Raw genomic sequence first — 15,361 nt, 5'->3', positions numbered from 1 at the left:
ATTCTCATTTGTTTGGCAAACTTCTGTGCCAGTTTGAGCACTGCTTTCATATTAACATGCTAAAATGTAGTTTATTTTAGCAGTTTCAGTCTTGTGATTTCATTAAGGTGGTGATTATTATAAGTGCAAGTATTCGCAAAGCTCAGCTATCTGCCAAATGTTGTGACAGTCATTGGCACACAGTCTCTGTCCACGAATAAGAATGCCCAAGCTACAGTGACATTAAATATTGTGCATAAAACATGGGACCTTGGAAACAGAAATTTCCAGAGCAGTGATTTTTTGCACCTAAAGCTAAAGCTCATGAGAACTTTTACTATTCCATGTTTCAAGTCCAATCTGCAAATTCAAATTTCAGACAGTGTCACGGATATTCTACCTTTCGACATTCTTGGATTTGGGGAGATTTATTCTAGATCTTACCAACTTGGATGCCATTTTCCAGAATACAGAGCTAGGGTTGCTCTCACATTCACTTCGTTTTGGACAAGATTCATAGTTGATTCCTGAGAAGAAATGCATTTATAAAATACCTAAGGTTAACAGATATTGTTGTTGCAACATTAATACGGCTTTGAGAGCTGACCAATGATGGCAGCTTGTTCCCACCAAAGCAAGAAGGCTACATGAGGAAAGGCATCTAAGAGGAAAACGAATTTGCTTGTGTTCGAAGGCCTTCCTGTTTGCTCACACGTTTTAGGGAGGCAGCCGCAGGCCCTGTATGCAAATAATTCTCAGAAAACTGAGAAGGGAAAACCTGTAGTCCTAATTGTGAGGAACAGGTTGGCTCTTGACAAATACTGTCCAATTGCACTGAAAAATTTTCAGGAATTCCAGTCCAGTTTACAGGTTGCTAACCTGAAGCACCAACCCCGGAGTCACGCAGGCAGCAATAATCCCAGGGCAGCTACATGCCACCACTGAGTGGCCTATGGCCCGGACATTTTTGAATGACATTCTTGTTTTGCAGTTTGTCGCACAGAAGTCACAGGAAGGAAGGAAGGAAGGAAATAATCTGGATAAAGAGGGATAGATGTGGCCATTAGACCAAGCAGCAACTTGGTGTTTTAATAACAGCCAAGGCTGTGTTTTTTAAATTAACCTTGGAACTATTATCTGCAGCCTTCCATAACACAGGACAGAAATAAGTTAATGTTTTAAACTAAATTACAAGAATAGAATATCTGAAAAACATTGTCTTCAAGTCTAGATATATAAGAAAAAGGAATATTCTGGAATTCCAGTGTTCATATTTGCTTTGCAAAAAAATAGGACTTATTACCTGGGTCAGAGGGGTCTCCACACCATGAAACCCTGTCAGCCATATAACCCAACAAGGTGTCCTCCAACGTAAGGAAATCTTGATTGGATTTTGTATAACGATGAGCGAGGTCATTTGTCTTGCTCCAAAACAGTGACTGTGAAATAAAGTACAATGTCTAATAAGTGATATTTATACTAGAACTGGTCAGAAAATTTTCCTGAAGAAAAAAAAAATCATAATGAAGTTTCAGTTTTTATTGAAATGCTGCAAGTTCACACCCATGGATCAGTTCTCATTTCTGCAGCCTGTGCTCCCATTTCCAAAAGCTCTTTGCACAGTTATTTTTTGTGGAAATGGACATGTTCACCCTGTAAAGCATTTTGAAAGAGAGGTTTTGACTAGGTCTCATATTATATATACCTAATTTGTTGTGTACTTTTGAACTGCACATGGAAGAGCAGCCCTTTAGAAGTAGTGCCGCTTTAACAGCATGACAGCAAGCTCCTCACAGAATGCCATATGCTCATGGAAAAAGGACAACTCTGTCACTTCACCCGAACAACCCTGGTAATGAGGTTTGAGGCAAGCCTTACAGGGGTGATTTCCAGCAACAGAGAATGAACAGGGTTACTGAGGTCCAAAGGTGACAAGACTATAGCAGTAAGCACAAGAGCAAAATATCTGCATTGATGTACAGACACTCACAGTCATTACGGACAAGATCCATCACTGACAGCACTGCACAGATGCGTCTTCCCGCTACAATCCTCCTTACACAGCCCACCATGCATTGTATTGTTACCTTGTTACAGGGTATAGGATGAGTTGCTAACTCCATTAAAGGCTGATAATCTTCTGGTGTAATATTACAGGGATTCTTGTAAATGAATGCTTGTTTTAATGATTCCCATATTTTTAGGCAATCTTTATCTCTGCCGAGAGATTAAAACATGGTTAATTAGTATTTATGAGTGTCTATGACCATGAAATTATTTCCTTCTGCTATGGTCAAACAATATGGATCAGATTTTAAAAGAGTTCCAACTATGCTCAGGCACCAAACTACATTATCAATTAAGCTAAAGAATATTTTTGGCAAATTGAATATAAACTGAGGAATGAGTAGTTCTAAAACATATGTCTTTGTCTTTCCTGTAGTTTAAATTACTGACTATTGCAGTATCTGAATGCCTTCTATTTTTTGTTCCTTAAAAATAGCAATGCTCATATCAAGTTACCAGACGATTAAATATCTTGATTATTCATACCAGCACATGAGAAACAAGTGTGGCAAGATACAGACTGTACATTTCAAAAATATGACTGACCAATACTGCCTCCTTAGGTACAATGAGTAAAAAATATGCCCATGTGTCTCCCTGCACAGCATTCAACTCTACTGAAATAAAATAATCTAAACAAAAGAAATCCAAACCAAAAGCACAGGTCTGGCAGTTTTGGACCTGATATTATTGTCATTTATGCACTAACTTGCAGCTATTGACTTTGCTGGAGCCACAGCTGATTTGCACAGGTAGAATCAAGATCCAAATCAGGTACTCAGTCGCCAGTGGTTTATTTCAGTTTCACGATCCTCCAGGTTGTGCCCCTTTTATTCTCACTGGTTGATTCAGAGGAATCCCGCTAAATTTACATGGAGGAAACTGATGCATGCCGCAACATAACACTATAACACTATCGTCTCTGCCTACACTTGTTTCTGAAGATGCTTCTTTGTCAGCCTGGGAAACAAAGCATATCTCTGCTGGCAGGAGCAGGGCGCCTTTCGCACTACCAAGAGAAAATCTGCTGCACACAGCTGGGAAGCAATCATATCTCTGTACTCAAGTGGTGCCATGCTCCCTTCCTGAAGCTGCAGCATATAATGAGGTTTGAGATGGCTCAGGATATTTGCTTTCTTGTCCTTGAAATAATTTATAAAAACTTATCATTAAGATAACTCATAGTTGTTGTCTGTCTAGTATGCGCTTTCAAGTCTGTCCCCCATGGGTGCACTTCTCTTGCTCTTTATGCTCATGCAGTTTCAGGCCCAACAAGGAAAGCCTGCCCCTCTCATGACAGCAGTGACAGCAATGCAGTGATTTGCCATACTCATCCAGGCTTCTTTCACTGTTTGCAGTCATCTGCCAGTGTTTTCCCACTAAGAGCTGGTTGAAGAACGGACTTGGTCTTGTTTGAAGTAACTAATGCCTTCAGAGCACTATAAAAATAGCACTAATCAATTAGTACATTACAGACATACAGCTGCCAGCTCGTTACCAGTCAGTATTCAGGTGACACATAGGATGTGGAATTTTATGAGTCTTAAAGATAATCCTAAAGGGATTAGGAAAAACAGTAGCTAATCATTGAGGATTTCAAAGTATTTTTAGTAGTTAATCTTTGCTACAATTGTGTGATCTCAGTCTTATTACTGAACTTGAACAAAATTTCTACTGAGTGCTCATTTGAGTGTCTGAGTGGCAAACTGAAAGGCATGTGACAACACTACCTGCTGGAGGGAATGCCTCTGTCAGACACGCTACTGGGGTGTAGGCCAGTACCATACTGGGAAGGACCAGGCAACCCACTGCAAGATTCCCCTGGCCTTCCCTCCCTTCTTTCTTTATTTATGCAGTAACAAATCTAACTAAGCATTATGTACAATATTGGTTATTGTGAGGCCATACAGCCAAGGTGGTTATAACAACAGGCTTCCATGTCCCAGCTTCTTCCAGTCTCCTCTGTGAACAGTCTATGGCAGGTGTGTCCTCATCTCTCATTCTTGGAGCAGCCAACAGCATTACACTGCAGAGCTCCAACTAGGCTGCAGATAGCCCACAGCCTGACGCTGCTGACTTAAAACTAGCCCATGTACACTGCTGTCTGAAAGCAGTCAGAGCCTGAGAGCAAGAACAAGGCAAGTCAGCATGGAGGGTTTCTGGCTGTATGGGCAGCCAGGGCAGGTTTGGCCACATGCTGAATTTTGTTTCCTACCATACCAGACTCTTACAGGAGCAGCCCAAGCCATGTTCGGGAGCACATATCTTGTTTATATGAGTCAAATTTACCTCCAGATAAGTAAAGACTAATACCAATAATGACTTTTAATTGGGCTATTTTCTTTTATCCAGGAGCCTAAATGTACTTTCAGTTACAGTCACTGTAGAAATGAGAAGCCAAACTGCAGATGCTTGAGGTAGCATAGCCATTGTGTTGCTGTCGCACTGTCATGTCAGAGGGGTTTCACAGGCTTTACTTAGCAGAATTTAACTTGCATGTATTAAATTTTCTCCTGAAGGAGCTTGTCTCTGGCTGCAAACCCTGTAAGTAACACAAAGACACCAGCCTCCCAACTTTAGTACTACATTTTAGGGGATGGGAAGTTGTAAACACCTCTCCCTGCTACACAGGGTTACGACATGACCGCACTGATCCAGCCAAAAGAAAGGTGTCCTGCTGATTAAGGGGTGACATTGCAGCACAGGCAGCTGTCCCCCTTGCTTTGCACAATCAACAGTATTGTAAAAAGAATTTGTAGGGCTTGACTGTATGCACCTGTACATCTCAAAGACATTTATATGGTTCACAGTTTCTAATCTGTCAAATGATTTGTCCTCCTGGCAGAACTCTTTTTTCTAAGCTGCTCCTGAAAGCCTTTATATATAGTGTTAACAGCCACAGGTGACAGCTGGTTACCTGTCATTTACCTTTCAAATTGCAAAGTTTTTAACCTTGGTCTCAGAAGAAAAAAGCATTTTTCAAAGAATCATAAGAAAAAAATGAGTTTTATTTCCAAAGCAAAGAGGTTATGTGGTTGACAGAGTACAAAGCATTTCTGCTGCTAGACTCCCAGCCATGAGAAGCATGAAGCAACAGCCATCCAGGTGATTCATGATCCTGCCAAGAGAAGTTGCTGGGTATGAATTCAAGGCTGGCATTTTGAGACACCAAGTTCAGCATTTGACTATGTGCACAGATGCCACTCAGGTCTGAGAAAGCGATGTTTTCCCACAGTGCTGGCAAAGCTGTATGTTTAGTGTCACAGAAGTGATAGGGCTTAGCCTTCAAATGGAGGAAGCTCTCTACAGCAGGTAATCAATATGGTACTTCAAGCTGTACCAGACAGAGGAATGATAAGGCACAAAGATGGGCTTTTATAGGAAGTAGAAATTCAACATTATCTTAGAAATGAAAACACAGATTTTTGATGTAAAAAAATACATACAAAAACTAAACAAAATTTCATTTTTGCTGTCCTCACTGATCAACGTGTGCATTTTTAGAATTGATTTAGAATTGGAAAGCTATTTCTCTGATATGAACTACAGACTGTCTCAGATCCGAAGAGGTTACCAGCCACACTGAATTGTGATTGTGGTTGATATATGAAAATATAAGCAGCGAGAAACTTTAAAACTCGATAATCCCAGCTCCAGGAAGAAATTAAACTCTTTCCAAGCTCGTTGTTGAGGCAGACACTATAGATAAAATTTCACCTGTCCCTTTTTCCAGAATGTCATGAAAATATTTGTATGGCATGCAGCATTTAACTCACACTGAGCAGAAGTAAGGGCAGAGACTAGCTATAGCTCTGGGCCTCCTGAAAACAGTATGAGAAGTTTCCTGGCACTTGGCATGCTAAAAATTCCAGCAAGAACAATTACAAGTTGAAACAAGCACATCTGCTTTGCCAAAAAAATGCCTGAGAAACAAACTGTCCTCTTCAGGCTGCTCCCAGTTTCTCATTGGGAAGGTCTCAGTCACAACACGGCCTCATTTTGTTTTCTTTCTTGGTTCACAGAAGAAAGAAGGGTGAGAGAGAGATTGTCAGTCTACCAGTTAATTAAATTTGTCTAATTCAGATACGAGAATCCACAGTGAACACACTAATGTACTACACTGCTGCAGGGTTTGTGTGCTTAATCTCTTATTTTCATTTGTATGTTTTGGTTTGTGTACTAATTCTGCATTGTATCTGGAAATATCATATCTTTATGCACTTACATTTGCATAATGCATTTCTTCCTTTGAGGCTAACTTTTATTCAGGCTGCAATATTTAAGACTTTTTATTCTACTACAGAAACTGAAATATTTAAACCAAATTCAGTGACATACAAAATAAATATACTCGAATTTTATGTTTAACTTTTTCAAACTTTACTTTTTTATGAATAGAGGTTGGGAAATGCTGGTAAATCTCAAATAATAACTAACAGACTTAGGAGAAACACCATGAAACCTGCTGTAAACACAGGAACTGAACCTGCCACGCTTTCTCTGGAAAGAGAGGCCTGCAGAACTTGCCTTTGGAGACCTTTTGGAGACAGAGACTACATCCTGCACTCAATGTAGCATTGAATAAGGGCTGGGATACAAATAACGATTAAAGCTACATTTCCTTATTAAATCAGAATCTTAAAAACACTGCTAAGCATGTCCTACATTTGTCCTTACATTTGGGTAGAAGCTGTATTTTCCAATGAATGTATTTCCATCCATTTAACTTTTTTTATGAATTTCATATTAATCTATCGAACTGAAAGTGGGGCCAAGAATATTTCCATTAGCAGCCATCCTAGCAGCCAAACTTTACTGTGCATATTAGAAAAATGGACAGCTTCTGCACCATTATCTCTTGCATATCAGTACATTGGTCTGGCTAACCTTGAAAGTGTATCCTTTCACTTAAAGGAATGGGATGGCATTGAGGAACCTGGGAAAAATTACTATTTTTATAGATCTCTATTTCTTTACTTCATCATTTTATTTTTTTCCTTTAACTTGACATGACAGAGCAAATTCAACCTCCACTTGAAATCAATTTAATTGGTATAATATCAAGGATGAGTTTCATCCCTGGTGATTCAGTTACACCATGAACAATATCTTGTTTTCATTTCAGCACTGAACTGACATTGGATGCTAAAACATCTTAAGAAAGGCAGCATTTCCTTGGGCCATGCTGGCTCTAGGTTTTTATTCAGAAATTTGAGAGGTATTTCAAGTATGGGACCCATTTTAAAATTATGAGCAAAAAGGATTTCCAGGCTCGAAAACTCAGGTCAGCTCTGTCCTTATTGTTTAAATCACTCCAAAAGGCAGAGACACCTCCTGGTGAGACATGGTCTCCCCTGCCATCAATAGCTTTTCCAAGGTCCTGAGTTTTCTTTCTAAGACAGGGCAATGTCTTCAGACCACACTGAGATTTCAATTGTGGCCTCTTTGGTGAGGCTCTGAAGTTAGAGCTGGAAACACCCTCCAGAGCCCTTTCTGCAATTGGTCTTTGCAGGCATCAAACCTCAACAGCAGCTGCAATTTGTTAAAAAAGAATCCTTTTTATTTGCTGTCTCCATTAGCCAAAATATTAATGCAGATAAGATACCTAAGCAATTACAGATCTGGCTCCTTAAAAGGTCAGGGAGACATTCGTGGTTATAACATAGCTGCTTGAAGGCACAAGACATTTTCATACTCTGCTGGGAGGCAAAGGCATAGTCTTCACCCATAAGAGACATTTCAGGAGAATGTGTATCAAAGGGTGTTTCAGGAGGAGATGTTTCAGAAGGCGAAGGTGTATCAAAGGATCTAAATGATATAGCAGTATTTCTGCATCTAACAGACCTACCTTTGCCTACATGTCAGCTTATCTTCCTCTTTTAGGCAAGCTCTGATCTCTGTGGACAGTGGTCCAATTTATAGACCCATATTCAATTTTTTTATAGAAGCTTATGATAATTGTTGTCTTTATGTTGACAAAAATCTTGTAATGAATAGTAACCTTTATGACTGCATTGAGAGAAAGCACTCTGCACCCCAAAATCCTTACGCTACTTTTTTGCCCTAGATATTTCTGGTTTTTTCTTCTGCTGTCCCTTCCCTCATTCCAGCCTTGCTGCATCTCACAGCTTCTTTGGAGTAGCTTATTTTTGGAGCCGTTGCCAAACCCAGCCCAGGCAGCTGTGGTTGAACTTCTCTGCAATCAACTTGAGAGAGGAGCTGAAGACATGGAGAACACTGCCATCATGTGGGAGAAGGGACCTCAGGAGCATCTTCTGAGGTCAGCCCCAAAGCTGTGCAATTCTTTATGCCAGGTGATGCCCTGACCCATCTCCGGACTGCTGAGTCGGAAAATGGGTACATGCATACCACGGATCGACTTCGTTCCTATTATTCTAGCACCTAAATCTTCTTGCCAGTTATCTTTGCACTAAAAATCAGACAAATGTGAATTAAGAGAGGTCTGCCAATATGCTGTCACCACTGAGGATTTAAAGAGACTACTGGCTGATGCTTTTAGCATTAGGATAATACAGAGGAGAAAAATTACCAAGCAAAAGAATGAAGGGAAAAAAATAATGGAAGAACTGTCAATCTCAATGTCTTCAATGAGCACTAGCCTCTCGCTACCCACTTAGTTTAATTATTACAAAGTGTCTGCCATTGTAATATTTATGGTAATTGACTTTTTTCAATATGAGAATGATATGCTTAATTTTTTTGGCAGCTTGAATTTTTAAGTATTGCTTTCTGCAATCTAATTAAATTGTCCAAAGGCCAGTAAAGAAAGCATTGGAGGAACTGACTGGGGATAGAGACAGAGATCCAAAGCTCTATCTCAGAGAAAGATGACTTCTGAAAAGGTTGTCTGTAAGCAGAGCAATTAAATGCCCCACAGCAGAGGTAGGGAGTCTGGAGGTCTGGGAAAAGAAGTACAAGGTGAGATTACCGCTGGGGGCACGTCAGGGCTGTGTACGTTCGTGCCCAAGGAATGGCCTGGAATAAATTATAGCTCCTCATCACACTGACCCTTCGCCTTTGGCAAGAATGAGAAGGTTTTAAGAGTATATGTACTCGTGGCTTTGATTTATAGCTCCTAGAGTACTTTATGTGAGTCGGAAATCAGTGCTCCAGGACAACACTAAGCCTTATCACCCTTCTGGGAAGTAATGAGACAGGAGGTAGCAGATACAAACCAGTGAAAAGTTCATCTACATAAGTAGATTATTTTTTGCTGGCTGGATTTCAGATTTCCTGGGTGAAAAAAACAAGCTGCTTGAGCAGATGGTGTTTTTAGCAATGCTCTGTAAGTGAGATGCAGCCTCCAGCAGGGCAGAAGCCTCACCTGGACTGCATTTTGACAGAGGATCAGAGTTGCTTTACAGTTTAAGCTTCCAAGTGTGGGACATGTCATCAACAGATAAGAGGGAACAAATTTAAGCTGGCATCTTACCCCTTGATTAAAGTGTATTTCTAGTATTGTTTTATTTGTAATATTAAACTTGGAAAAACATTTGGATAAGAATGATTTAAAGAAAAGTATGTTATAGCAGGGAGACACTCACTGGCTTCATGCAGTTGCAGATTTTTTTCTCCCATAACATACATTCACAGTACATTGGATTTTTTTATAGAACTATAACTGCTGTGATGTGGCATAACTGCAGTAGGTCAGGAGAAGTCCCTGATTCAAGGGTGGCATGTGTCAGCAGGACAAGGGCAAGGGAACGGATCAGAGATCCAGTATGACTGTGAGTGAGCTCATTGCTAATACCTTATTTTGTTTTGTTCTCCTGGGAAGATAGACTGTGTCTTTAGCATCTGTTTTTACCCTTGGACTCTTGAGAGAGATTTTCATTTGACCCTAGAGGTAAGAATAGATCTGATTCTCCTGCCTCTATGGATAAATAAAATTACTTTTCCCCACAGTGCTTTGAGGAGTTAAACAGATCTTGAGTTTTAACCATAACTTAGCAATGACAGCTGAACAATATCACCTCTGAGCGTGGCTGTTTTCACTGACATCTCTACAGATGTTACAGGAGAGCTGAAGCAGGGAGAGTTGTGAAGGAACAGGATTTTCCTTTTCAGTAACAACGAGCTCTTAGACTGACTTATCCAAACATTTAATAATTTCAATCTTAGGATGATGCTATTATTTAGACAACCATCGGCCATTGCTCTATATAGCCAATTCTATAAAATCAATAAATAAGAGAGAAAGCAAAAAACAAGCAGTTAACTGACTGTGGATGACTAAATAGCTGCATAAAGCAGAAAACTAGTTGAACAGTATTTCATCAACGCATAGTTCTGATAAGGGTGTAGAAGGCCAGTACAGCCAGAATAATATTCTCTGAGGTATGTAGGATTAAAACCAAAGGGGACTTTCACTGTAAGGGGATTTTAATATATGATGGTGAGGTAATCATGATGCAATATGCATAGGCTAACTCAAATGTAAAAAATTATCTGAAATCCTGTAGAAACTTGCAGTAAGAACCATTAAATATCTAACCCCTGTTAAATAAACCTAAGAATTTTGAGTATATGAGAAATATATAATCTTTTAATAACAACCTTTATATGATTATAACTCAATGTAGACAACAGACAGATGAGTTGACCTATGACTGCCAAAGCAAGAGAGAAATTCAGGTCTCAATGGCATTTCTATACCTCAGAAGTACATTGATGTTGGCCAAAGACAATGCATCTTTTGACATTTTGACAATGCATCTTTTTAAGGGAGTGATAGGAACAGTTGGACTCGATGATCCAGTGGGTCCTTTCCAACCTGGTGATTCTATGATTCTATGATCTCTCCCCTAAATTTGAAGACACACTCAGACTTTGGGTTACAGCCTGGGAACATAAATTTTCTGCACAGAACTGAGTATGAGCTTTGCATAGAATTGGATGGCCTTTCACAGTCTGGCATTAATGTTTATACTCCAAAAGAGCAGAAATAAATATTTTATTGATTAATTATCTCAATAACAAAAAAATTATAGCTACCCACCATCATATGAAGTTGTCTCTTACTACAGAGAAAACTAATACTTTTTAATTGTTACAACTTAGGGACTTCTACTCATCTTTTAAATACCTCCGGGGATGGAGACTCAACCACCTCCCTTGGCAGCCTGTTCCAGTGCTTGTTAACCTTTCATTTAAGAAGTTTTTCCTAATGTCCAATCTGAACCTCCCCTGGTGCAACTTGAGGCCATTCCCTCTTGTTGGGAGAATGAGACCCACTTGGGTTGGTTACTTGGGAGAAGAGACCAACACCCACCTCGCTACAACCTCCTTTCAGGCAGTTGTAGACAGTGATAAGGTCTCTCCTCAGCCTCCTTTTCCCTAGGTTAAACAACCCCAGTTCCTTCAGCTGCTCCTCATCAAACTTGTGCTTGAGCCCCTTCACCAGCTTTGTTGCCCTTCTCTGGACACACTCCAGGGCCTCAATGTCTTTCTTGTAGTGAGGGACCCCAAAACTGAACACAGTATTTGAGGCGTGGCCTCACCAATGCTGAGTACAGGGGCACTTTTAATTTAATTTCCTTATATTTGTTCAATTAATGTTAACACTTTCACATCAAGCATAGCACTAAACAACAGCCATGATTTGATTCAGTGTCACTAAAATCTTAGCTTTATTTTCTATAATTGTGTCAATTATACTCAAACTTATCTGAGATTTGTGTTTTTATGAGAGAAAAATGCCTTACGTAAGAGGAACTATTAATGAATCCCACCGTTTTACTACAGTGGTCCTGCTGGACACGCCACTTATGATATAAGCTAAGATGCTATTGACCTTCTCTGCCACCTGGGCACACTGGCGGCTCACATTCAGACAGCGGTCAACCAACACCCCCAGGTCCTCTGCCAGGCAGCTTTCCAGCCACTCTGCCAGGCAGCTTTCCAGCCACTCTTCACCTAGTCTGTAGCTCTGCACAGAGTTGTTTTGTCCCAAGACTTGGCCTTTTTGAACCTTATCCAGTTGGCCTCAGCCCATCGATCCAGCCTGTTCAGATCCCTCTGTAGAGCCTCCCTACCCTCAAGCAGATCAACACTTTCTCCCAGTTTAGTGTAATCTGCAAATTTACTAAGGGTAGATTCACTCCCTTCATCCAGGTCATTGAGAAAGATATTGAACAGAACTATAAAGATATCGAACAGAACTGTCTTCATCAGCACCAAATTTCTGAATGATCAGGCTGAATGACACAGCCTGACACAAGCCTGGTGCTACCGAGCACGCAGCTCTGTGCACCCCATCGTGCTTCTCCTCTGATTATACCAGGGACAAATTCTTGTAAATTTAAATTGGTATTGCCTGAGACCTGGAGTACCACAACTGTGAGAGTTCTGTAAGCCACAAGAGGGAGTCCCCATTACTGGAAAAGAGGAGACAAAGTAATCTGAGCTCAAATCCTTCTCCCAGACCACACTTTGGCCTTTATTCAGACAAAACTAGAATACATACCGATGGCTGTGGTTGATGAATATGGGATTTTTGCAAGACTGCTGCAAGCAGAACTTGCAGATTTTGTTAATATTGAAAAAAATTATTGAGCTGTGACAAACTATTGCTTTAGCTTTGTCTCCTGGCAGCAGCCAGTATTTTCCAGGGAAGCCAAAAAGCAATGCTACCCTTCAATGTGTGTATCTAGGTGTGCAACTGTCTGTGCAGGGAATGAAAGCCCAAAAGCATGCTGCTATACCATCCACATCTTTTCCTAAAAATAAGGATAATACTACAAATGCATTATTTGAAGCATTTGGTATTCCCCGCCTGTTTCTCCTCAACTTTGGCATGATGACAACTCTACACAGGAAGACTAACTGAGGAAACTGTATATGTACAAATGGCAAGAGTCAGCCAGCAGCCGAAATAAAACCAAGGATTGTATTGCATGCAGGCAGTTAAATAAAATTATTATCAGCAGGTGCTGTACACAGTACATAAGAATTGCTGTTTAGCAAGCAAGTTCAATACAGTGCCTGAACATTTTGATCATTTTGAAGAATAAATGAATCAACAGGATAAAATCTGATTGCATGAGGTGCTTACAAAACTCAGCTGCAGACAGCAGCAGTCTTCCTAGAGGCCTCATTGGGCATAGGTTCAGCCCACAGTGCCAGGAGGTCTCCTCTAGGATTAAGTCAGCTCAAAAGGAGAAGGCGTACATTAGCAAATCAGTGGCCTTCTTACATGATTGACAGCATGCTGTTGCAAAAGCAGACCTAAAGGGGGGGGGGGGGGGGGGGAGTAGATTTGTGGCTCCTGCTAAATGCATCTGTGATATCTAGCAAAATTACAAAGTCCATATTCACATGTCAACAATCCCCTTTTTCTCCAAAACCTGCAAGCTTTTCCAATTTGAAACACAGCATTCCAAAATGTAGCAAACAGTCACCATAACTACTGCAGCAGAACTGATCGCTATTTAAAAAAAAAAAAAAACCCAAAACAAACAAAACCAAAAAATCTTAGAGACTCTGATACAAAAAATTAAAAATATGAGGAAATGTCCACAAGTTTACGGAAAGCAGCGCTTTCTAAACAGATGCACATCCTGGTGTAAGATTAAAAGGGCAAGAACAAACTATGGACAAATTTATGAGGAATTTAGAAGCTTTCTGAGCAAGGCAGTGAGATTCCCATGGTGGGATTAGTGGCAACAGAACTCCTAACTGAGTAAAGGACACAGCTTGCTCAGCTCATAAGCCTACCTGACCTCCTGCAGTTCCCTGTTCCTACTCTTTCTGTTCAATTAAGTGTACCAAAGATCTCACGTGAAGCAAGATCCAAGCCCTACATTAGTGATGAAAGAGTGCAGGATGAAAGATATGGGGCTCCCTGATGTGTCCTAAAGGCAGTCACTTTATTATCAGAAAGTGCCATTGACAGAAGCGGTTGGTTACATGGCAGACTGAGCTCAGCAGGATCAAAAACGAGGAACCTCAGTTTAGATCCCCAGAAAAGTCAGCACCTATGTTTTACTCCTCTGTTCCTGGACCTCCTGAACATTCCAGGTGTATGTAAACACGCACTTTTCCTTTCACAGTGCTCTCTATCTTGGATATATTTGTTTCATTAATAAAATAAAACAAGAAAGGGTCCTTCAATACAGAAGTAATTTCATCTGAAATAAAGTAATCTCACAGCCATGAAGCTATTAAACACTGTTAGTTTAAGAAAAGCAGAAAAGGTTAAAAACAACCTTTTCAGAAAACTTATGGTCATGGGTTTGTGATTTTTTAAAAAGCATCCTTGAAAAAAATGCTTAAATAAATTATTCCCAGTTCAGATTCAGACTGTGTTGTGACATTGGGTGGAAACATTCACACAAAAGTGTTCTTTACATTTTCAACACTGCAATTTGAATGAAACAAGCAAAAGTAATAAAGTCCACTAGGCTTCAAAATAATTTCAGATTTGAGTGTGTACTTTTTTAATAAATTAATGTGTGCTTTCAGAAAAGTATGTGATTTCGCAAAAGCTTCAGGAGCTTTTTAATTTTATTTGTAAGAGAACCCCACTTCCCTCCACTAAACCCACTTAGGTGTTTAATGTAAAGCGTGCACTTAAAATCTCTGCACGCTCAGGCCATGATTTTCCACATGCTTATTTCCCCTCAAATGTTGCAAGTCAGCTTTTTCTTACAGCACTGGACATCCGGGGGCAAAAGAAGTTCAAATGCAAGCAAACTATGAACAGATTTGTTCTCATCAGCTCAATGTCATGAAAATGAGAAGTGGCAGCTGTCTGTTTGAAGGCAAAGATGGGATGATTTTGTCACCTGGCCAAGGCGTGGGGCAGCCCCACCGTGCTCAGTTCACGGTGGTGGAAATGTCTGCTGAAGTCTTTTTGAGGACACAGCATCAGGTAGCTGGTGCAACAGAAATGATGGTAGGTCCCAGCTGGGAGGCTCTGGGTGCCCTGGATCCTGCCCCATGGAGCTGGATGTCCCCACTACATGTGGAGGACCTGGAGCACGCCTTATACTGTAGTCTGCTTTTCCCTGTGGGGACAGGGATCAGAAAAAAATCAGTTCTCAAGCTATGAAAAGCTATTGCAGAGCCGCACTGAGGGAATCCTCTTCTGCAGCAGAGGAGCAGTGGGCTGCTCAGTGTTCGAGTACCTGCTGTGATGGGCTGATCAGAGACCATCACTGAGTGAAGGTTTTCTGTGGGACTGCCCATGCTTGCACTGTAAGCCGTCTGCATGTCTGTGCTCATCACAAAGTCTGACCCACATGCTAAATTCATCTGTTTGGGGTAATCCAAATATATTTCTCAACGCTTT

General features: G+C 40.5%; 1 protein-coding gene across 4 annotated transcripts in view; it reads right to left on the bottom strand.

Annotated features, from left to right (window-relative positions):
• LOC104067733 (ADP-ribosyl cyclase/cyclic ADP-ribose hydrolase 1) overlaps positions 1–15,361 on the bottom strand; it is a 49,654-nt gene that overhangs the window by 33,536 nt on the left and 757 nt on the right. For all 4 annotated transcript variants that reach the window (XR_008449590.1, XR_008449591.1, XR_008449592.1 and 1 more), the window contains exons 2-4: positions 2,067–2,196; positions 1,283–1,418; positions 424–506 (exon numbers count right to left, since the gene is read on the bottom strand). Coding sequence is in view for 1 of the 4 variants with exons in the window: in XM_054064807.1 (XP_053920782.1) it covers positions 424–506; positions 1,283–1,418; positions 2,067–2,196 (349 nt within the window). In the remaining 3 variants the exon portion in view is untranslated. The remainder of the gene's footprint in view (positions 1–423; positions 507–1,282; positions 1,419–2,066; positions 2,197–15,361) is intronic.

The sequence above is a fragment of the Cuculus canorus genome, chromosome 4, assembly GCF_017976375.1.
Source record: "Cuculus canorus isolate bCucCan1 chromosome 4, bCucCan1.pri, whole genome shotgun sequence".
Lineage (NCBI taxonomy): Eukaryota > Metazoa > Chordata > Aves > Cuculiformes > Cuculidae > Cuculus > Cuculus canorus.
This window is presented reverse-complemented; position numbering and strand designations above follow the sequence as displayed.